The sequence below is a fragment of the Periplaneta americana genome, chromosome 11 (genome assembly GCF_040183065.1).
Source record: "Periplaneta americana isolate PAMFEO1 chromosome 11, P.americana_PAMFEO1_priV1, whole genome shotgun sequence".
NCBI lineage: Eukaryota > Metazoa > Arthropoda > Insecta > Blattodea > Blattidae > Periplaneta > Periplaneta americana.
In genome coordinates, this window is record NC_091127.1 from 112,254,564 (window position 1) to 112,280,034 (window position 25,471).

General features: G+C 38.3%; 1 protein-coding gene across 3 annotated transcripts in view; it reads right to left on the reverse strand.

Annotated features, from left to right (window-relative positions):
• Window positions 1-4,910: 4,910 nt before the first annotated feature.
• The window catches only part of LOC138709260 (organic cation transporter protein-like), a 343,326-nt gene continuing 322,765 nt past the window's right edge, over window positions 4,911-25,471 (reverse strand). For all 3 annotated transcript variants that reach the window (XM_069839911.1, XM_069839913.1, XM_069839912.1), the window contains 5 exons: window positions 24,907-25,208; window positions 18,637-18,737; window positions 11,785-12,017; window positions 7,347-7,525; window positions 4,911-5,358 (listed from right to left, as the gene is read on the reverse strand). In XM_069839911.1, the coding sequence (XP_069696012.1) occupies window positions 5,167-5,358; window positions 7,347-7,525; window positions 11,785-12,017; window positions 18,637-18,737; window positions 24,907-25,208 (1,007 nt within the window). In that variant the 3' untranslated portion in view covers window positions 4,911-5,166. The remainder of the gene's footprint in view (window positions 5,359-7,346; window positions 7,526-11,784; window positions 12,018-18,636; window positions 18,738-24,906; window positions 25,209-25,471) is intronic.

The window sequence follows — 25,471 nt, forward strand, 5'->3', positions numbered from 1 at the left end:
CACGCTACAACGTCCGTTGTGCGCTTGTAACGCAGGTTGTAGCATTTCCCTATTCGTAATGGAGCACAACACACGACTGTAGCTTGACGTCCGTTGCAAGAACATATTGACGATGATTTTGCAGTGTTTTAATGTGTGTTGAAGTTGAAAATAGATTTGGAAACATGATCAAATAATTCACAAAAGGTCAGTATTGCGGGAAGCGTCCTCAGACGAATACAATGGCAAAAATAAGAAAAATTAAGCATGGAAAGATGCGGAATAAATGGATTTAGGTAAGTAAATACACTATATAAGCATACAATATCATGTTTGTTGTTTTTATGAATACTAGAATCCTTTATTATAAGCAGGAGTTCATCAAACGTAATTTTAGACATAAAAATAAAAATAAATAAATAAATAAATAAATAAATAAATAAATAAATAAATAAATAAATAAATAAATAAATAAATAAATAAATAAAAATAATATCATCCTCTGTATGTTGAGATATATATGGCATAGAGGCCTATATGACATATGTATATAATACATATGTCGTTGATTTTATGAAACTTCCTATGTGACAGTACAGAGCATAATTTTCTCAGGAGGAACAAAAATTAATTAAATATCAATAGGCCTGCAAGGATGCCATTGATGTCCCTCATAGTCACCAACGTTTTCTATTGAATTATCTAATATTCTTAGGTAAGGCTATTGATATTTAATTACTTTTTCCTTCCTCCTGAAAATTATACTCTGTACTGTCACATGAGAGATTTCATAAAATCTACGTCGATATATATTTGACTATTAACAGCCTGAACCCACCATCTCTACACACTTTTTTTTTTCTTTTTAGCACTTGTAATACAAAATATGCGGAAAAAAGTTTCAACTTCCATCTAGCGATTGATGACGATGTCACCAAACAGTGCACGCTTGTAAATTGGTATTCAACGTGCGTTAATTCGAGCATTCCTTGCAACGTCCGTCATCTTAACGCTCGTGTGTCCCTGGTCTTAGTCATTATTTAACAACTCTGTATCAACTGCTAGATTATTTAGCGTGAATGGTATTGATTATAATATCGAGGATTTGTCGTGAAATTACCTCACATTCTCCTTACAATTGAGTAAAACCTCGGAAGAAACCCAACCAGTCTGAGAGAAAATTGAGCACAAACCCGACTGTAATTTATCTTTCTGCAGTCTATCCTTCGTATCCGACATCGTGAAAAACTTAATTTCTGAGAGAATGCATACATAATGTGAAATTCGTTACGTCCTGTGTTCGGTGATACGGTGACCAGTAGTATTGAATTTCGACGTGAACGGCAGGTACATTCTGTCAGGATATCTCTCAGGAATGATGTTGTTTTATGTGAAAAGTGAGACCCTGTGTTTGTTCTTCTATGGAAAAGAAATCCACTCTAGAAATTTTTATTGGCCTTCCAGTAATCCATCGCCCTATACCAGCGTTTCTCAAACTTTTTTGAAGTGAGGTCCATTTTTTTAAGTCAGAACAGTTCCGCGGACCACCTTCCTCTTGTTGTATATTTATATTTTAAAATACGAGTAGCTTTAATTAATTATAATACTTTTATAATTATATTTTTTGTAGCCAATCACAAATAACTTATAACAAATTCTGTGCATTGTTGATTCTTCGCTTGTCTGTTATAGTCCCGACGTTGTTATTTCCGGCGTGACTCCGCCTCTTTGCTTACGTCTTAGAAAGTGAAGGCTCTATAAAGTCTAGGTAGGTAGTATCGTTCGCCATTTTTGTTCTTACGTTGCCGAGCTACCATACGAGGAATCTATTTGCCACACCGTTAAACATTATCATGTCGTAGCTCCTATGATAATAAATCAAACGCAGTGTAATTCAGCAAATAACTGAGCGGCAAATAACGTCTTCGTGTGCTTTCTGCGAACGCCAACGAAAAAGCTAAAATGGCGGGCGATTATATTAAATATTTATCGAGCCATAAGAAATGAATCAGCGAATCACAAGACGCACACGTTTAAATGTAGTCGACCTGCAACGCTATTGGCTGCCGGAAATTAGAGCGACGGGACTATAGCAGTTAGTTGTTTGAAATCCTTCTTATGTGGTACACGCTAGTAGTTGTCCATGTCTCTGTTAAAATAATGGAAAACTGGCTTTGATCCGGATCTTTGAAAAGAAAAGAACTTGATAATACGCTTCATTTAGGCAGTGCTAATAGCTCAGAAGCTATGTGTGAAGAAATATATTAATTATAGTGCCATTAAAGAAATATCTAGCCCTAGTGGTAGCTAATCAAAGAAAAAAATACTTTCGTAAATATGACAAGAGTTATTTGGAACTTGGATTTACTTGGTGTGGCAATGAGAGTGAACCAAAACCTCGGTGCGTTGTTTGTTATGAAGTGCTTTAAACGAGTGTATGAAACCCGCGAAATTGAAACAGCACTTAGAGACGAAACACGCAAATATAAATAGTAAACCTGTCGGATTTTAAAATAGGCGAAGTCTAAAATTTCTTAGGCCTATATCATCATCTGGAAAAACAAATAAAAAAATTAATGCAGAAACATGCCCGATTTTCAACAAGTAAAGATGCAATTTAGTACGTTCTATTATTGGTGTACGACGTACAGTACGTGCCCAATTCATTGTGCAGACTGGGTGTCGGCAAAACTATTAAGAAAGTCATCAATACATGAAAAGGTTCCTCTGTTACTTTGGTCCTCTGTTATGAATTCGGGTGGTCCCTGGCTGGGTTACAGGCTCGGCGCCAGATATGCAGGAAAAGATGGCGAGAAACACCACGTTCATAATGCTTTAAATCCCTCCCCTCTTTTGTTGCTGAGAGTAGAGTGGGAAGTGGGTAGTAGAGTAGGGTAAAAAATTTCATAAAATACTAGTACTGGGAGAAAAAGTGAAAGGCGATTGCCATGTGCCATTTCCAAACTCTGAGATTTTCAGCTATAGCGTGATACGCAATTTGTTTGAATTTTATATTTTCTTCTGTCTTTTTTTGAAGGACCACAAGGGCAGAATTCAAGGACCACAGGTGGTCCGTGGACCATAGTTTGAGAAATGGTGTCCTATAGGCCTACAAAAAGCATTGACATAAGCCTTTATTGCACTGGACAATAGTAGAAGAATATACCTGCAGTTTAATAAGAACACTAGCTGCTGAAATACGGTATTTAACCATCTGTGATGTTACTTGCTAACAGAAAGCAACGAATTAGAACGTGTTGGCAGGTTACATGCTTGGAAACTCTATCAGTCATAATAATATACACACCTGGAAAAATAATGTTATTCCTGTGGTAAATAGTGACTTTTTATGTTATTAAGGGGCTTGGCGGGGTAAAAGACGTCTTGCCACATCTACAAGCATTTTGCTCTTTTCATCTGGAAGTAGTTTTTGCCGCTTTTTTCAATTTACGAACTTGTAGCACTGCATCTATTGCGAAATGAATACATGTACCTTAACATGTTAGAACTTTGCAGAATGAATGCGATATATCAAAGAGCCACTTTATAATGGCAAAAATACAAATTTATTCACGTAAATGATTGTGTTTTTCCATTGGGCCCCTCATTTCTAGGGCAAGCTAAGTACAGAATTTACCTGGAAAGTAAAATTACGTTTCATAAACCTTTCATTACGCCTACATTGTATGCGGAACGAAACCATAAGAATAATCGAAATTTTGGAAAAGGTCTTGATTTTCTGTGGACTCGTGAAGATAAAAAGTGAATGTTACTTGATACACAATAAGAGTGTTATGATTTACAGAAAAAAAGCCATGTTACTGGTTGAATAGGTTGTGGAGAAACCGCAAGGCAGCAACCCGGCTCACCACCAAGACGCTCACAGATCATGTTACGCAGAGAGCATGTTATCTGTGACTGTTATGTAACTGGAAGTGCTACAAGCATGAGCACTTGCTCTTTTGGGTGCAAAATGCATATTTTAAATATGCGTTATATAATTTGTAGTTTCAATTCCAATAAATTTAGTAAATTAAAATATTCAGAGCAGGATCGGTAATTTGACATATCACAACGTAAAATGTTACTAAATATAAGCATTTAAAATTATTTACTCATCCAAATTAAAACAGAATACGCTGAAACTATCTCACTTACGAGTATTTTTCTAAACATTTTTCGTAGTGTTTATTAAATGACGAATCACTTGCTGTAGTTATCGCTGAGAAATTGAGATGATATTTTACCACTTACTATTTTTCTGTTCTTTCAGAAGAGATTGATTAATTTTGTGGTCTTTTTCTATATCTCGACCTAACACCTTGTGACTTTTACCCCTGGGGAACTCTAAAAGAAGAATGTACAAAAGAAACCATGTACCCTGTAAAGATTGAAGAATAGAATCAGGGGGAATATTACCTCCATTTCTCAACGATAACTATAGCGAGTGGTGCATCACTTCTTAAACAGATGCCAAGAATATTTGAAACAATAAGACAGAGTGTTTCAGCATTTTCTTCCTTAATTTTGGTGAGTAAATTGTGCGTGAAATGTTTTTATTTAGTAATATTTCACGTCGATATAATTTGTGGTGTGTCGAATGCTGCATATCACAAATACTGTATGAAGCTGTCTGCGTAACTCGAGTCTGCAATCGGCTTGTCCAAGAGCCGGATAACCGCGCTGAGATTTCTCTTCTGGAATCTATTCGGCCAGTGTAATAAACGTAATTGTGCCATGGAGTTAGGAACTCGGAATTGACGAATGTTTCTCGTAATAGAGTCGATTCAACTAAACTTCTGCGCCATTGTGCAAATGATTTGATGTAACAAATATACTATGATTGGTCTGAATCCACGAAGCTGGTACTTCATGTAGGATAGAACAATCACTGAGGATGACTAGATAAATGTAATAGGAAGGTTAGAAGGTACTAGGCTCATGTAACACTTTATTCACTCTCTGAAGTTTGTTTCGATTTCACTTTCAATCCATATAACGAGAGAGCATGGACACTTCAGTCATCTGTTGGGACGATTCAATATTTGTTCGTGTTTTCTTCCTATTCACGAAAACTCTCACGTTTGCAGTACTTGCTAGTCAAGGTTTCTTGTGGAACGTTACGTGCTGCGTCGGATTCGGTGACGAATTATTCCGTCACTTGTCACGAGAACACGGATCAGTGGTCTACGGATCCGATTCTTCTTTCTTGCAACACGCAAACTCCCAGATACCTTCTCCTTCCCCGAAATCTTCGCCGTCCGCCAGCGTCAACGGAAGTGCCTTATTCATTGTTTCTGGAAGTAAAAGGCAGAGGGCAGCACCCATCGTAGAAAGGGTTCCCAGTATCAGCTCCGGGATGGCGCGCCAATAGCTTGCCTGTAAAATAGCAACATAGTATTATGAATAAAGACCGTTTTCTTAGTCCCACAACATTGGAATGAGTATAAGTGTGCACGGTGTATACATTACGACACATGTCCTTCAGTAGACACCCTACTCGCAAACGTAGGCAACGCATACTACAGGGTCACTCTACAACAGACTCCTTACTCTAAACAAGTACACTATACTTCTGTTTGACAATGTTTATGGAGTTAAATTTTACAGCAAAGATTATTATAATATAGGTTCAAACATTTCATTCAGGGCAGTACTTGTGTTACAGTTGTACCGATGTTTTAAGTTGAAATTTTACAACAAAGATTATTGCAATGTAGGCTTAAACATGTTGAGTAGTGCCTCTGATACTGTAACATTTTAAGTTATAAATTTACTTCAAAGATTGTTCTGATATAGTCTTGAACATTTTATTAAGAGTAGTGCTTGTGAAACAGTAACATTTTCAGTTAAAAGTTTATAACAAAGGTTATGTTTATTCTTTTGTAATGTAATTTTATACTAAAATTAACAACAATAATTATGTGATGAAGGATGGATAGAACAGAGAAAAATTATCTCCGGCAGCGAGACTCGAACCTGGGTTTTCAGCTCTACGTGCTGATGCTTTATCCACTAAGCCACACCGAATTCCAGTTCTGATGCCAGATCGAATCCCCTCAGTTTAAGTTCTATCTCTCAGTTTTCCCTTTAGTGGCCTATCCTCATGTACTGTGTTACAGAATATGTGACAGTGGCACAATGTCCAACGCACTATGTACCTAGGTGCATTTATTACGAGTGACTAAGTGGCCGGGATCCGACGGAATGAGCGCCGACTTGAATTATTAAGTGATTACTTACGCATATCATATTATTATGATGTACCGAAGTACGTATGATATTTCCATGCGTCCACACCTGTGGAGTAACGGTTAGCGCGTCTGGCCGCGAAACCAGGTGGCCCGGGTTCGATTCCCGTTAGGGACAAGTTACCTGGTTGAGGTTTTTTTCCAGGATTTTCCCTCAACCCATTATGAGCAAATGCTGGGTAGCTTTCCGTGCTGGACCCCGGACTGATTTCATTGGCATTATCACGTTCATCTCATTGAGACCCTAAAGAACCAAATATGTTGATAAAGCGTCGTAAAATAACCTACTAAAATAAAAATAAAAAAATATTTTCGTGCAGGAATTCTGCAGGCACGAAACAAACTAGACAATGGCTTCACATACGCGTGGAACGAAACAAACTGGGCTATGTCTTCATAGCCTATACGCATGGAACAGGAACAGGAACGAAACAAACTAATAACTCTCGTAACTTAATTAGCACTTAAAACTCGTACATTTATACGCATGGAACAGAAACGAAACAAACTGGACAATGGCTTCATATATGCGCATGGAACAGGAACGAAACAAACTAGGTAATAGGAAATTGTAGGATTTTAGATATTCTTTACAATTATTAACATTTTGTGAGTGAATTTTAGGGATATATTATTTACAGTTTCATTTTATTCACGAAATAGCCCTAATAAATGTCACGAGAGGTCTGAGATTATTATAGATAAATGTTGATGTGGTTCTCCTATTGGCGTATGTTTTGCTTTAACTGTATTCAGAGTAGGACTCCATTTTTATAATAATAATAATAATAATAATAATAATAATAATAATAATAATAATAATAATAATAATAATAACGATAATATAATAGTTTAATCTACATCACTTTTAATTTGTATTCATGGGAACAAAATGTTTGGCTGTATAAAATAAAGGTGAAATACTGTGATCTCTGTAGCCTAATTTTGCATAGACATTGTGTGAAAAAGTGCAACAGAAATTATAAAGGAATGCGATTTAAGCCGGTGCAATTGCTGTGCGATTTGTAAAGGAAAACTCAAGTAATAAATATATTGAATTACTGTAAAACTTGATGTCTACATTCATGAAGAACATGACCCAGAGCTGACACGTACCAGGTAGAGGATGTGCGGGCTGAAGAACGTGGCTGCATACCCGGCGACGTGCACGAAGGCGACTCCCTGGCCGCGCACCTCAGTGGGTATGAGCTCCGCAGCGTACTGCGCCCCCGAGTTGTAGGCGATATTCACACCGAAGCGACCCACCACGCCCAGCGCAACCGTCATCAGGGCGTCTGGAACATGGCAAGCCTGTATCGTGAGCTGCTTCATGCGGTGAAGATACGTTGGATTGGGAGGGGCAAGAGAAACAAAAATCCCTTCGTTCTCAAAGTAATAACAGTTCCTGGAGCAGATCGTCGATAAATTACAAATAAAAAATTAATGGATGAAAAGAAGGGCAGGACAAAAGGAAGGCAGAATAGGAAGGAAGAGAGAAAGAAACTAAAAAAGAGAAATGGAAAAAGGGTCTATAACAGTGGTCGTCAGCACTTGCTGAAATGGATAACGGGTATGAAGTGTATCTGAATATGCATCGTCGTGCAGAAGGCAGAGGGAGGAAGCATACCCGACAGCAGCCACAGATGCACGCTAGTGCAATGTTTTATCCGCGGGTTAGAGAGGCTAGCCCGAGGGTGCACTGTGCCGATGACCGCTGGTCTATAGGAAGGAGAAGAGGGGAAGAAATAAGGAATTAATGAAAGCACAATTGAAATAATGATGAGAAAAAGATAGTTCAATGTGAGAATAAAACAGTTGAAAGGAAGAAAATAGGTAAGGAAAAAAGTCAGAATGAAAGGAAGATATAAGAGAAACAATATAAAAGAAAGGAAGGAATAATGAACAGGTTATATAATTTTGAAGAAAGGATGAAAACGAGAAAAAGGAACAAAGAATTAAATAAAAAGCATTAATAAAAACATGACAAGGGAATTCGTAGAAGCTCTATAATTGGTGGTTGTTTCATTGACTGCAGACAAGTAAGCAAGCAAGCAATAGTACATTATGCAACGAGCCTATAATGATAGTAATTAAGAAGCGAGTAAGGATATTTATGAAACGAGCGCAAGCGAGTTTCATAATTTTCATACGAGCGTCTTAATTACCATTATAGGCGAGTTTCATACGACTTTTTATGCTCGACCATATTTCTAACTTGAAATTATTCAGATGTAAACATTTTATTTGTATCTGACAAGATCGGAAGTGACCTTGTTCTAGGTCGTGAATTGTGAGATGTGCGCAGACGCGAAAGTATTGAGTTTTTCCGAGGGACAATAATGTCATTGATCTTGATGTAATCCCGTTAAACTTGATATAACCTTGATCATTGAATTCGACATTGAAAACCGAGATGACAAATTGAATTTATTTGAATATTATTTACAATTAACGCTAATTATTATAGTAACAGAACATAACCTTCTGCGACAGTATTGCATTTCCAGCCTCCATGACTTTTCGCTAATTCTCTTTCGATTGAATATCCGAGAATAATCGATATTTGCGGTTTTATAACGGTACAAAGCTGACTTGTCATTGGCTGAACACCTGTAAGCTGAGTTTTCATTGGCTGAACACCTGTACTTTAATGAGTAGGTGTACTTTAATGACATGCATTAAAGGACTGCTACCAGGTGTATAATTACTACATTTCGGCATGGTCGAGCATAAAGACCTTTATGCATATTAAATTATTAAGAGTTATTTTATTTATATCCTTTATGCTATGTTGTGTGTTGCATCAGCCCTCTGCCTCTAAGGAACCAAGATATGTTGCGAGTTGCATCGGTGCGCTAAGGAGCAAGATGCTTGTAGAGTATTATAGAAATGACAGTGGTCTTTTTCTACGAATAGATGCCTACTTAAAAGTTCCTCTTTAACCCTCCAGTACTCTCATACAGCGTATTCCGAATCTCACCGGACCGGTGGACAACAATGACTTCACGCTGCAGCGAAATAGGAACAAAACTGCTGGAAGGATCGATGGTTGTCATGGCGACTGTATAAGTTGTCTGTGCTACGCTAGCAAAATTTTGCGAAATTTCCGTCTCATTCAAAGAAAAGAGAGCATAAACAATTTATTTCTTGAACCGGTAGTAATAACTGGTCCGTTGACATGTTCGCTCATAAGCCATTAACATATTGTTTTTACGTTGTGCACATTACAAACAATACATCAGAACTAAAGCAGAACACACCGCCATGACACAACAGTGCACGATGTCATTCGTCTGCTAATTCCCGCCCTATACAAGAACCAATCAGATTCACTGATGGCGGCTGATGGAGACTGCCACCACCTCTGCAAGCTGATGGCACCGGTGCGACACTGGTGGAGCATCAATGACGCCATCGGTGAAATTCGGAACACCGTGATCAGGCGTGATGCCATCAGATTGCTCAGCGCTGAGATTTGAATACGCTCATACATTTGAAATCCACTGCTGTTTATTACATCATCACTTCTCCACTTTCAGTGCTGATAACGTGAAATTTTCAGTACTGTCCGTTACTCAGGAGAAGACGAGCGGAAAGAATGTGACCTTCTTGACTATCGCTGCTGATTATTATAAACATCGCTCAGATAAGCATCCCAGTAGCCAGGTTATTACTCGTGCAGGAAACATGAGTAACAATGCGTACGGAAATTAAAGCTAAGTTGAACAGAAGGAGACCTAATGTTTCCGCTTACTGCAGTACAAATATTGAACATGTTGTCGTACGTTATCTGTTCACATCCCTTCCTCCTCAGTCCGCTCTCGTCTTCTCCTGAGTCACCGACAGTACCGTCCTGTTACAGTTTAGCTCTGATGTCTGAAATGTTTGGATGTAATTGTGACTCTTTTCTGGGTAGTAATATATGTTTTTAGAGTGAATTACAACTGTAATCCAAGTGAGTGCTAACGCCTGTGTTTTTAACAGAAGAGAATACAAGATCATATTTTTCGATTTCCTTATTTGTAATTTGATTTATTCCTATATGCCTAAGCTGTTCATAAGATATTTTTACACGGATTTTCTATTGTTTCAGTGGTAATTTTCTGCACTTGATTAGGTGGACATATTTGATAATACAGAACAGTGAATGCTTCTTATATGAAACGGACATGTATTTGAACCTAACAGTGATTTCAATTTTTTTAGTAGGTTATTTTACGACGCTTTATCAACAGCTTAGGTTATTTAGCGTCTGAATGAGATGACGGTGATAATGCCGGTGAAATGAGTCCGGGGTCCAGCACCGAAAGTTACCCAGCATTTGCTCATATTGGGTTGAGGGAAAACTCCGGAAAAAACCTCAACCAGGTAACTTGCCCCGACCGGGAATCGAACCCGGGCCACCTGGTTTCGCGGCCAGACGCGCTAGCTGTTACTCCACAGGTGTGGACTGATTTCAATTTTACGAGCAGAAAATAACACTAGAGTGAAGTTTATAATAACTAACCACTAAGTCTATATAACAATAACAATAGCGTTTTTAATTAAATTCTTTGCTTCATAATACCACTCATTATATATTGACTTCACTGATATAAATATTAAATTTCAAATAGAGTTACACTGTTATATCGCGAACAGTTTAATAAAATCAGTAAAGCAGTGTTACTATTTATGTTGCAAAATTACATATTCATACGTGCAAAATGATTGATTATATTAAAAAAGAGATGGATTACAACAAGTTTTGATGGTGAAATCATTGCAATAAGTGAAAGTCTCAGGAATCTTCTATGCCACATCAATAAATTTAGGAATGCAGTTATATTGTCAGACTCCAAAGCAGCTATTCTATCAATAGTCTCTAAACACACACCTTCATCTCAAACAGCAGAAATAACTAAAATGCTCTCTCAATTAATATCACTCAATAAAAGAATTGTATTCCAATGGATACCATCCCATTGTGGAATCCTGGGAAACGAGAATGCGGATGCTTTAGCAAAGAAGGGCAGCACTGCTACTTACAGTTCTGTTACTAAATCTACGTATTACTCTGTGAAAATATTTATTAAATCTACATACTTAGACTTCAACAAACAAAATTTGATAACACAATCCCAAGGGAAAAAATGGAACTCTCTGCATCAAAACCCACAGTTAATTCCCGATTTACCACGAAAATCGTCTGTAGCTGCATTTAGATTGGCAACAGGCCATGATTGTTTGGCCAAACACCTGCATAGAATTGGAATATAACAGTCCCCTAACTGTCCATTGTGCAACTCAAACCAAGAAATGGATTCGGAACACCTCAAAATCTGTGCTGCAGTGGCTGGTCATGATAATATCTTTGAAAAATATTGGAGTGCAAGAGGTCAAATTACTTTATTGTCAAACGCCTGGCATTATAAAACAACAACAATGTAATCCGCGCGAGTGCTGATGTTACAAATTAGAGTGGAAGACAGGAAGAAAAAAATGGATATTGTGCACTAAATATAATGTGAATGAGTATTCAAGGAGACGCAAAAGCTGTTCTACAGTTACTCACTAGTATCGTTGCCCTGAAAAGCTTGGATGACACCGGCGGACCCGATGAACAGTCCTGTGAACAGCAGGGAAGCGCTAGCCATGGCCTTACGCCCCACTCTGTCCTGCAGCAGCAGAATTACCACGCAGGATGGCAGAATCGTAGCCGAGCTGATGCTGAACACCTCGAACGGGCTGTACCCCATGTCCTCCACGTTGCGGGAGATGGCGTCATAGCACAATGTCAACACCATTCTGTACAAAGACAACCGGACCGTAGAGGACTTGAGGCATTTCACAAGTCTAATAGCCTAGTACAGTGTCCCGCAACCGGTGTGCCTCCACGAGGTGAAAGGTGTGACGCGAACTTTTGCCTATTATTGTAATAAATTAATTTAAAAATTAAAATACAATTAAATTAAACTTAAATTCCTCTCTCTGACGCCGAGTTAGTGACATGTTCACTGATACCGAAGACATTATGAAGGAGAAAATAAAGAGCAGTAAGAAGTTCTTACTTCAGATCGACGAGTCCACCGATATTAGCGATGACGCACAACTTCTTTCCTACATTCGGTACATTGATGGGGATTTAATTGCAATTTTTTTGTGTAAAGAAGTGCCAGAGCGAGCAACGGTGAAGAAATATTTCGTACAACTAATGAATATGTGTCCCGAAAAGACTAAGTATATGATTATGTCTCGTGACCAGAATATTGTACGAAGTGGAACTATAAAAATTGGAGATTTATCTTTCGAAGAGGTGGAAAAATTCAAATATCTTGGAGCAACAGTAACAAATATAAATTACACTCGGGAAGAAATTAAACGCAGAATAAATATGGGAAATGCGTGTTATTATTCGGTTGAGAAGCTTTTGTCATCTGAAAGTTAGAATTTATAAAACAGTTATATTACCGGCTGTTCTGTATGGTTGTGAAACTTGGACTCTCACTTTGAGAGGTGAACAGAGATTAAGGGTGTTTGAGAATAAAGTTCTTAGGAAAATATTTGGGGCTAAGAGGGATGAAGTTACAGGAGAATGGAGAAAGTTACACAACGGAGAGGTTCACGCATTGTATTCGTCACCTGACATAATTAGGAACATAAAATCCAGACGTTTGAGATGGGCAGGACATGTAGCACGTATGGGCGAATCCAGAAATGCATATAGAGTGTTAGCTGGGAGGCCGGAGGGAAAAAGATCTTTTGGGAGGCCGAGACGTAGGTGGGAAGATAATATTAAAATGGATTTGAGGGAGGTGGGATATGATGATAGAGACTGGATTAATCTTGCTCAGGATAGGGACCAATGGCGAGCTTATGTGAGGGCGGCAATGAACCTCCGGGTTCCTTAAAAGTAAGTAAGTAAGTAAGTAAGTAAGTAATGAATATGTGCTACGTAATGAATTAGCATGGGAGGATTGCTTTAGCGTTTTACAGATGGAGCCGCTTCTATGAAAGAATTCGTGGCTAAAGTACGTGAAATATTATCATAACATACGGAGCGACCATTATTTCATTCATCGCGAAGCCACTGTTGCTATGACTTTGCCATCTCTTCTGAAAACTGTGATGCACGATGTAGTAAAAGTTAATATGTTATTGTCATTTTCAACTACATATAGGCCTACGTGTTAACTGGGCTTCTCGACGTTAACTGAAATTAAAACGTCAAAGAGGGAGAAACTCAAATCCATCGATGAAGAAATTAGGCTTGTACTGTCAACAATTCCATCGCAGATCAGCCACCTGTGTGCAGCTAAGCAGGTTGAAGTATCACATTGAAGATATGAGTAGAGTTATTTACTTTAATATTAGTAATAGAAATGTGTACTTTCTACAATGAATTGAAGTTCATAAATTGTAAATAAATGCAAGAGTCGATTTCTGTTTTATATTAATGATGACAATAATAGTAATAGTAATAGTAATAATAATAATAATAATAATAATAATAATAATAATAATAATAATAATAATAATAATAATAATAATAATAATAATATTGATTACAGTACGTAATTATATTAAGAAAGTCACATCATATATTTTTTAGGGGATTAACATTTTGGCGTGCCGTGTTGAGTCTAGGCCTGTCTAGGGTGTGCCGGGAGTAAAAAAAGGTTGCGGAACACTGGCCTAGTAGTATGTCAATTTGATCGAGATCATTGCACATCGGAGTTTCTTTTTCTACATAGTTTCCTACGATATTTCTTAACATTACATCCTTAGTCTTTCATGCTTTGCGTCTGTGAAAGCAGTAGATAGATGTGCGATTCTATGTAGCTTATATCAAGTCAGGCATTCTAATACAATCGCTATTCAGTAGTCATGCACTTTACTCGATGCACACGGCTCAAATACAGTCTTGAAGTATTTATTCACGAATTTTCTTCGAAAACTGTACGCATTTTCAAGGTTACATATACGAGGCAGAAGGTCATACGAAGAGTGGTAAATTTTTACTGCTAGCATATTTAACAAACTGTAGTCTTTTTTGCTCGTTTATAATAAACACTGTCATGAAAACAGCTGTTAACCGTTAAATTCGCAAAGTATCCTATAGGATACAACAGGTTAATAGGCTATATGCTATAATTTTAATAGAAGAATAGAAAAAAATTGGTAGGAAAATCAAAATTTCACAATACTATAGTGGATTTAACACATGAATGGAATGAGTAAGGAGAGATATCCATTGTTAGCAAGAAATTATCAAGCAAGAGGAAGGCGTGACATCGGGAGACCTAGAAAACGTTGGGTTGATGAATTATGAAGTCGGAACGGGCAATTACCTAATCCTTGGAGTGACGATGATGATGAGGACTATAATATTGTACAACATATAAAATATGGACATTGCGATAGTTGTTTTCTTTACAGTCCGACACGGTTTAATAAACTAGTGTGAGAAATGAAAAGATTAGCCTAAATAAATAAATATATATATATATATATATATATATATATATATATATATATATTGAAATCACTATCTTCTAATAACTGGAGAGCTGATCTTTCAGTTCTAATGCGTACATATAATTTATTGTATTATTATTATTATTATTATTATTATTATTATTATTATTATTATTATTATTATTATTATTATGTAATGTTAAAGTTGGAATACATATAGGCTTAATAAGCATATTCTGATGTACTTCTTTACTTACTGACCCTCGAATACTCAGTGCATATGAAATAAAACAGAGTCCTCAGTACTTTGCGCATGGTTCACATTTGAATTTTTCTTAACAGGTGAGGAAGGATGCTTCCACTTCATGCTCTGCTCTTGGATCCTGCTTCAAAATGATATTTCCACCCTTGCATCACACTCCAGAAACTACATAGTTTCTTTCAGCCAGATTACGATTAAGCCTATTTAGAGCAATGAATATCATATTTATAAGCGGAACCCATCTTGAACAAGTTCTCATCCTGCCTAAGGTTTTTCCGTGGTTTTCCTAAGGCGCTAAGACAAATGTCGGGATGAGCCCTAAAAGAAATGGGCCACGGAACTGCACTCATATCTCCATGAACCCCTTAATTACTCAAAATTAATTATTAATTACATCTATCCTAAATTCATAAATTAATCGACCTATTACCTAAAAGCCAAATTGGCTAGTCTCTTATATTGAGACAACTCATCCTGCCTAAGGTATTCCGTGGTTTTCCTAAGGCGTTAAGACAAATGTCGGGATGAGCCCTAAGAGAAATGGGCCACGGACCTACATGCCCTTCCCCATAAGCCCCCCTTTTTTCTAACAAACAAATCAAAGCCCTAGTTCAGAGTATATAAATTATGAAATACATGTGCAACATCACACATGTCGCAATGCGAAAGGACAGGGAACCTTTCAATTTGCAGATTAAGAATTCACGGCGTCTCTCCTGGCGGTCTTCACCTGCCTTGTCATCGAACAACAGACGACAGAGTCTTCTCGACTCCTCCTGCACTGCGAAATGACAAGTTCATTTCAATGTGCAGATCTACACCAGCCATCTCCTCCTCGTCCCGTCCCGTGATCATTTTGATCACATTTCCATCCCCCTCGCGTATGTGGAACCTGAGAGGTTACGTCCATTTTCGGTTTTCCCCTTCAAAATTTTCTAGAGCTCCTTCAGTGGAGCAGCGTAACCCGGAGTGAGACTAGTGGCCAACAGGCTTGGAGCTCACATATTTAGTTTCTTACAGCCCCCAACCCCTTGCAAGGACGCGTTTTGCGTACCTTTTAAATTTGTCCTCCCAATTCTCCTCTCTCTTTTTCTTTTTCTTTTTCTTTTCTTGAACAAGTTTTATTATAGTTCAAACGATTACGAAAATTTGAATCCACAATGTGCATTGCACAGTTTCCATGAAATTTTTAATGGCATATCTTGAATAGTTACTTTTCTATCATTCTGAACCATTTCATCAATATTCTTTTCAAGCATTGGTGCTGAAACTTTGACGAGTCATTCTGGATGCTGCTGTTCATCCACAGCTCTCGTTCTACCATTTTAAATATCATTCCACTTTTAGAAATTGACACAGTTTTATATACGGTACTATTTTGTTTGCACATTCTTAATTAGATTTTTGTAGGTTTTATATAAAAAACCGTAACTGATTGTTCAATCAGTTTGCATACTTTTAAATTGACACATTATTATACTTTAAATTAATTTAAAAATTGTTTATTGATTATTTATCTTGGGATATATTTTGCAACAATGCCCAAGGTGTGCCCAGTGTACAGGGTCTCCCATATAAACTAAGACCGAACGCACGGTGTTTGTACTCTGCGCTACGGCAGTTGCCTCAGCCGAACTTATGTCGGGCGCGGTATGGCATAGTTGCGCCCCGCGGTCAATCGCGAGGCCTAGGCATGGCATAATTGCGCCCCGAAGAAATCAGGTAGCAGATGGGACATGGCATAGTTGCGCCCCGAAGAAATCAGGTAGCAGATGGGACATGGCATAGTTGCGCCCCGAAGAAATCAGGTAACAGGATGGACATGGCATAGTTGCGCCCCGATGATCATAGTACACACGAAAGTGATTGTCATAAAATAAATAAATTACTTAAAAATATTACAGTGATAGCTGCATTGAAATCAGGTAGGCCTAGCGCATGATCAATTTTGCTATTTAAAATAACACTTTTTATTAATCACACACAATAAATGAACTGCATTTTTTGTTTCTACATCGATATCTTAACCCTACGGTACAGGGTTTCGAAAATTGAAACTTAGAACCATTATCAATTATTAACTCTTCACCCTTTTCACTAAACTTAACATTCATTTTAAATTAACCTCAATATACGCCACAGACGGTGTGAAAATCACTAATAAAATGTTAAGGCTGCTAAGGCCCCATATTCCAACGGCTCACTCATTTGAATATGTCAGTTAATAAAGTACTGCCAACTTCATGGTGTTCATTTTAATGGTAGGCTATCGATAATAACTGCAAAAACAGTAGAAAAACAGTTAATAAAATACTGCCAACTTCATGGTGTTCATTTTAACGGTATCGGTAATGAATATAAATCGAATAAGAAATCAATAAAGTTAGTTGATTACGAGGCTCGAGTTTCTGTAGTGTCTTTTTCTCTACCTATTTCATCGGGGCGCAACTATGCCATGACCTTTTCTCTACCTGAAGGGAACGGGGCGCAACTATGCCATGCCTTTTTCTCTACCTGATGGGAACGGGGCGCAACTATGCCCACAAAACAGGTATCCTTTTTATATGCTGCATTTTATATGACCATGTGTAGCAACTATGCCCTGCCCGTCGGGCGCGACCGCCCTGCTTTAAGCGTGTATACAATCTTATATGAAATCTTACCTTATAAAAGATGCTGGAAGTGTCGTCCTTCCTGGGTTATACAGGAATATTGTACCTGGTAACCACATTCTGGCTGACGCGAGTGAGTTCTGGCACTGTAATATTTCTGATTTCATTCGTAATATTTTCTTTCAGTTCCTCCAATGTGTGAGGATTTGTTCGATACACTTTTTCTTTCAGTTTACCCCACAGCTTGTGGTTTTTCGGATGAGGCCTGTTTCATCTTAATGGTCGTTGAACAGTCGTAATTCTCACTATTGGAGTGCAGAAAATCCTAATGGTGTTTATGACGTCCCTCATTATGATAGGAAGGTGTGCTTGTTAGTGCAAGACGAATAATTGGACCCATTTTTTTTTTCGAGACGACATTAAATGCAGAGAGGTACCAAGATAACATTTTGACGCCGTTCTTCCATCAGTTAACAGAAGAAGCAAAATAGCGTGGGTGGTTTCAACAAGATTCAGCCCCTGCTCATACAGCAAAAGATTCCCTTCTTACAATCTCGGAAGTGTTTGCAGACAGAGTGCTCAGTACTGGTCTATTTTCCCCCTCGTTCTCCAGATCTATCAGTGTGTGATTTTTACTTGTGGGGTAAACTGAAAGAAAAAGTGTATCGAACAAATCCTCACACATTGGAGAACCTGAAAGAAAACATTACGAATGAAATCAGAAACATTACAGTGGCAGAACTCACTCGCGTCAGCCAGAATGTAGTTACCAGATACAATGCCTGTATAACCCAGGAAGGACGACACTTCCAGCATTTTTTATAGGGTAAGATTTCATATAAGACTGTATACACGCTTAAAGCAGGGCGGCCGCGCGCGACATAAGTTCGGCTGAGGCAACTGCCGTAGCGCAGAGTACAAACATCGTGCGTTCGGTCTTAGTTTATATGAGAGATCCTATATGTCCACAAAATTCGAAGCATAGTCATTTTTTTTTATTCTTTGGTTACTGACTGATCCACGTACATAACTATGTTGTTACTTCGTGGACGATGATGTACATATGCATACGTACGATTTGAATATCAAGATGCAGGTCTTGCGTCGAAGGCGAGGCGTCCTGAACAGCCCCACTAAACTGGCCGATGTCTGCGAGCAGCACTTCTCGGATGTCGCCTGCAATACAAATGCCATAGTAACTAGGGGCCAGTGCAAGAAGTAAAGTTATGAAGTGAAATCAAGATTGTTTTTAATAGAAATTAGGAAAATACGAAATCAAACCTTAGTTTATAATTAAGTCTCAATTGCAGGTTTCCACACAGTTCTGAAAACTTGTTTAATTGAAGTCAAGCTACAGGTTCTCAGTAAAGATAACTCTTCAAGTTTCAAATTAAATCTATACTCAAGACCCAAATAATGAAACTCGAGCCTTAGATGAAGTCTCAAGTCTGTCCAATTCTTATGTAAAGTATCTAGTCAGCCGCAAATAACTACTCGTAAACGTTTTAAGCAGAGATGGGCATCCTGTAGAATTCGCACATCGGGAGAGGAAATGCCTATCTCTGGTCTTAAGTCTTAGGTGAAATCATTAGTCAAATCTCGAGTCTCTGCCAGCCCCAGATATCTGGGTAAGTCTGTAGATAGACCTAAATTCTCAACTCAAGTCAAGCTGCAGGTCATGCGTCTAGTTCAAATTATGGGTCAATCCTCAAATCTGAAATCCCAATTGAAATTTCAATCTCTCAATGAAATCTTGAGTTTCCACTTAAATCTCAAATCATATCTCAAGTATGGAGACTCACTGGATCTCAAGTCAAGTACAAAGTATCAAGTCATCTGAAATCTGAAGGGAATGTGCCCTCCATGCATAGGCGGAGTTATGGGGGGGGCATGGGGGACACTGTCTGAACTCTTATTTTCTATTAAAGCTAGAAAATATTGAATTTAAAAGATCTTTTTTGCTTTTGTTTATTTTTATGATGAATTAATGTCTTTAGATCATGTGTCCGGTCTCTAATATTTATTTTAAATTTCTGAATGTATAAGAATTTTTATACATCATTTGAGGAATAGAAGCAGTGTAATGTTTCTTTTCTAACAGGCTGTACTCATGTGTTAGAAGTCTGGAGGTGTTCAGGCCGCTACTTGTGCAGTATGTTATTCATATATCTCCAACAATGCAGAAAAAAGAAATGTGATCCCGGTATAATGTGTAAACTTAAAGACGAGATTATAATAAAATAAATAGAGTTTACATTTCATATGATATCTTGAGAAAGGGAAGCTTCATTTATAAAAAAAAAAGTCTGTTAGCACTGTTACGTAGTTTTATTGATGCATTCATGTATTTATGTATGAGAGAGAAAAAGAGGGAGAGTGTTTTAAATTACACCCTATTATAATTTGTTGTAGATCTACAGTTAAAGCCCTATACAACTCGGTCTGAAACATCGCGGATATGGATGTAACTCTGTAACAAACATGCCCCCCGAAAATACCTTTATTAAATGATCATATTCCTATATACGGTCAAACTATAACGGAGGGAGGAGGTAAATGATGTCCGCCATAACACCGTTAAATGGGGATTATATAGTTTTGCTTTACCCCCCCCCCCCAAGGAAACGGTTCTCTCTCCGCCTATGCCCCATGAGTACCTATGTCGTGAATGTGAGAGCTGTGAGTGCTATACAGATGAGTAAGGTTGTGACACTTGGAAATCATGAACGAGAAAGAAGCATAAGTGAAAGACTGAAAGGAAAAAAAAATTAAGTTAACCCTATTAAATGAGAAATGAAGAGGGAGAAATGGTAAGAAAAGAGAAAGTAAGAAAGGACAGACGAAAAACAGGGATCGACAGTGACTGAGAAAATCAGAAATAAAAGCATGTACAGAGAAATATATGTAAAAGGCAGAGAAACTTCAAAGCAGCTGGAATGTGCTGAAAAGCTTATTTAATAATACAGTTACCATGACAAGTGAGTGACGTAGTCTGTTGGAGTGCATCTGACTGCACGTGTCACGCGCAGACTCGCGCCTGCCACTGAAATGACAAATGAAGTTTGCAGTGCGTTGTTATTTTGCTACCTGTAGGCCTATATCATAATTACACATCACTGAAATGGTATTAGTTTAAATCGATGCGCTTTATTTATTTAACTTATACAGTATGGTTCAGTACCAACTACTGAAGTTATGTTACATCGGCTTTTACCAAGGGCAATAAACAATAATTATGATAAATGTAGAAAAAATGTTGTGTATTATTAAGAGATACGGGTATATAAAATATCTATGAGATTAAAGTAAATAAAATTAATCCTTGGCGCGGCAGCACAAAGAGGGTCAAAACCCACCACCCGACAAATGGATTCACGTCCAAGGTGAAAAATCATCCAACCACTTATTTTAACTGGCTTTTGAAGACTGATTTCGCTACTCACTGAAGCTCCCCAAATCCATCACGATGCTGAGTCAACACTGGTCCCTTACATTGACCGAAATTTTTATGGGAAAATTCCTTCTCCATGAGGACTCGAACTAGTGCGCATTCCATGTTGCTAGTGTTAGGGTTTCAGATCACGCTGCTACGGCTCAATACGAAATACTATTTTTCTATTTACGAAAATCGACATTTAAAATATATAGGCCTAGTAACTTTGTTTATGTAAAGATTGATTTTTTGGGCCCTACAGAATTCTCTATTATAGTTATTATTTGTTAATGACTGAAAGGAATTCGCTCCGGTGCCGGGGATCGAATCCAGGACCGCTAGTTCTACGCACTCGGTGCTCTTACCATTGACCTACGTCGAGACTCAATTCAAGCACCGGATCGAATATTTCTCCTTTAGTTTTTCCCTCCCTTTGTGACCTACTCCATGTTCGATATAGGCCTATATTATGTCATCATCAGGCTTAGAGACTTTAGACCCGATAGATGAAAACAGTGCGATTTCAAGTTGGATACCTGGACTGTAGTGGGTGGGGGCAGTGATGGTAGCGACCTACCTGTCGTCCCATGTGCTTTATTTACTCAATCATACTCATAAGGCAGGGAGAGGAGGTACTGTTCTGACAATAAAAATAGTCCCTTACACCTAGTTCACTTTATCAGAAGAGAGGACAGAAGATAGCTAAGTCTAGTTTTGATCTGTGCATGTGGTTATCTATGTGATTAGTCTAAGAATATATGCGATATTCTGTGACATGAAAGACATGCTAGCAGGGAAGAAGTCTACGGACACTGCTGGGGTAGCGAAGATAGATTTCAATGACTTAGTGTTTTTTCATTTTGCATTCATTACATCATCCACACCTGTGGAGTAACGGTTAGCGCGTCTGACCGCGAAACCAGGTGGCCCGGGTTCGATTCCCGGTCGAGGCAAGTTACCTCGTTGAGATTTTTTCCGGGCTTTTCCCCTCAACCCAATATGAACAAATGCTGGATAACTTTCGGTGCGGGATCCCAGACTCATTTCACTGACATTATCATCTTCATCTCATTCACACGCTAAATCATGTAAGATGTTGATAAAGCGTAATAAAATAACCTACTAAAATAAATCCATTACATCATGTGATGTAGAGCGGAGCTTCTCCCAATATAAACTTTGTCTTGCCGACTACCGAAGAAAGTTTAGTTTTGAGACCTTCAGAATGTGTGTTGTTGTATGCTACATTGTAACAGTACCATGTATTGTACTTCATAAGTTGTGTATGTTGTGTAGAATTATTATGCATGTTGAGTAAGTATTGCACTTGTGCTTATGACAGAAGCCGAAAGGAAATGCATATTAATTAATTTTGAAAATTTCGCATTATAGGATTTTTATTTTAATCTATGTAAAGATTAATTTTTTGGTTCTATAGAATTTTTCTCCTCTAACAAACATTTTATTTTAATGTTTGATAAATTAGTTGCCTTTTTTTTGGAACGTCACTGTACAGTACCAGCAGACTGGTCTGAACTTGGTTTCATGTACACATGTATCTTCTTCTGCCGACTCCAACACAATGAAAAAGCTGACTATAGTACGGACGTAGTAAACTTATTCTATCGGGTCCAAAATCTCGATGTCTGGTCATCATACAAGGAGCGCACTCATATGAGTGACTTGTGCGGCTGGAACTCCACAGTTTGTTTGCACTGTAGACGAGTAATCTATGTACAGATATTATTAATTTTTTGGCCCTATAGAGTTTTCTGTATGGTTATTATTTGTTAATGACAGAGAAAAATTCGCTTCGGAGCCTGGGATCGAACCCATGATCCCCCCAGTTCTATGCACTGGATGCTCTACCACTGAGCTACGCCGAGACATCGGATCGAATCTTTCTCCTTTGGTTTTCCCCTTTGTGGCCTTACTTCATATTCGACATATACACCGTGTCCCGCTTAGAGGGATAATGTGCATTTCTGAGATAGTCTTTAGTCAACAAGTTTCTAAATTGTCTCAGTAAATAAATTACCACTGCTAGGAGAATGTATGTATGTATGTATGTATATATATATATATATATATATATATATAATTAGTATGTTCACCTCAAGTCAATTTCTTATCAAGAATAATTCCAAGAAGCTACAAAAAATGCTCATCACTTAAAACGAGATGAAGATATCGTCGAGATTTACATCTGACAAGATAGAGAAACTGTCCAAATTTACGAAACGAAGTCTGAAAACAGCTGCATGCGTAACTTTCGTTTGTTTGTTGCTAAAACAAGCCTGGCGCCATTTTGTAGGAGAACACATCATGGTCAACATGTGGTCACCACAACAGAAAGTTCAGTGTGTGCTATGGCTAGCAGAAAAAAATCTGTTACGCGAGTACAACGCCGTGTTCGGTGGATCGGAAGACGAGGACCCATTGCCTGGCCAATCAGGTCACCCGGTCTGACCCCCTTGCACTTTTTTTCTGAGGCTTTGTGAAGAATGCTGTGTACGAAAGGGGCAGAGCTAACACTTTGGAGGAACTGAGACAACGCATCATAAGTGCAGATGACTCCATAAACGTCACAGCACAATGGGCGGGAGGTTGAATACTGTTTAGATGTCTGCAGGACAACTCAAGGCACACACATCGAGTTGCATTCAGCGTTCTCCCAAACTCGGAGAGATTTTACATCAAGTTATGTAAAAGGTATGTTAATAAACCATTATTTACACTTGAAATTATCACTTATTTCTCGATTCCTCTAAGCGGGACACGGTGTATTTAATAGGTTCGAATAAATAAATAGACGTCCCTTATTAATGTTCTGTCCTGTGTGTATCTCAGTGGAGGCCCATTTCTGCTGTCTCCAAGCTACGGGAGGCCCACAAATATGTCGATGTTTAGTGTGTGTGTTGTTCATAGAATCGTCCCCTCCTTTACAGGCATTGATATGGAGGGTTAATCGCGTAAATTAGAGGACACATATTGTATGTAGTCCACACCTGTGGAGTAACGGTCAGCGCGTCTGGCCGCGAAACCAGGTGGCCCGGGTTTGAATCCCGGTCGGGGCAAGTTACCTGGTTGAGGTTTTTTCCGGGGTTTCCCTCAACCCAATACGAGCAAATGCTGGGTAACTTTCGGTGCTGGACCCCGGACTCATTTCACTGGCATTATCACCTTCATTTCATTCAGACGCTAAATAACCTAGATGTTGATAAAGCGTCGTAAAATAACCCAATAAAATAAATAAAAAAAAATTGTATGTAATTTACGTCGCGTACAAAAACTAACTTTTATACGATTTTCCACGCGGCACAAATTATTTTCAGAAAGTAAATGAATAAAAAAGCCATCACAACAGAATTGACAAGCATTTATTGAAAGTAGTTCCATTTATGATCACGTGAATGAAAACAATTTGAGTGGTGAAAAATAACGTACATACGAGATGTTAAGAAAAGTATCTAATATTTTGAAACATACTTACAAATGGCTTTTAAGGAACTTGCAGATTCATTACCGCCCTCACATAAGCCCGCCATCAATCCCTATCCTATGCAAGATTAATCAACTCTCAATCATCATATCCCACCTCTCTCAAATCTAATAAACACTGCTTTAGAAAATGATGATTTATTATAAGAAAATAAGACTTGATCAATTGATTGAATCACAACTCTACTTAGCAAATAGAAAAAAAAGCGAGTTTAGTTAATGAAAATATCACGAAACATATTAGTGAATTGCTTCAATTGTGAGTTGATTTCATAAATAGAATCAGCGAATTAACTCATCAAGTCGCACGTAAATCAAGAATCCTAAATGTTAATCATTATGTAGTAAGGCAGCTTAGTGAATCGGCTAATTCATTGGAATTGTGAATTGGAAGCTATCCACTGCACTCACCTTGAAATTGTCGATGGCTGAAGAAGGGATCTCGCCACGGCCGTTGAAGGCGGCAATGCGCTGGAAGCAGCCCACGGCCTCGGCGATGCGTCCCTTGTTGATCAGCCAGCGCGCGCTCTCGGGCAGCAGCCAGTAGTAGCCGGGCACCAGCAGCAGCGGCGCCGACACGAACCAGAGGAAGCGCCGCCACTCGCTCGACACCAGCGCCACCCACGGCACCGCCACGCAGCCCACGCAGTAGAACACTCCGATGCACAGGTTGAGGCCCAGAGTGCGCATGTCGGGCCGCATATACTCCATCACTAAGCAATGACCTCGGTTGTGTCGGTTATCTTCAACATTAACTTTATTTATGGCTATTATTACATTTTTATGATTACAATAATCGTTTTCAAACGTAGTGATATACAGGGACATCATTTTATTTTTACTAACATTTTTAATATAACTTGCCTATACTTTTGGATCAACGCCGTTTGCTACCTCCTTCCACGAATGGAATTCGATGATACTAATGTAATATACAAACAAATCACTTTACTAGGTATAGGAGGGAAGAAAAGTA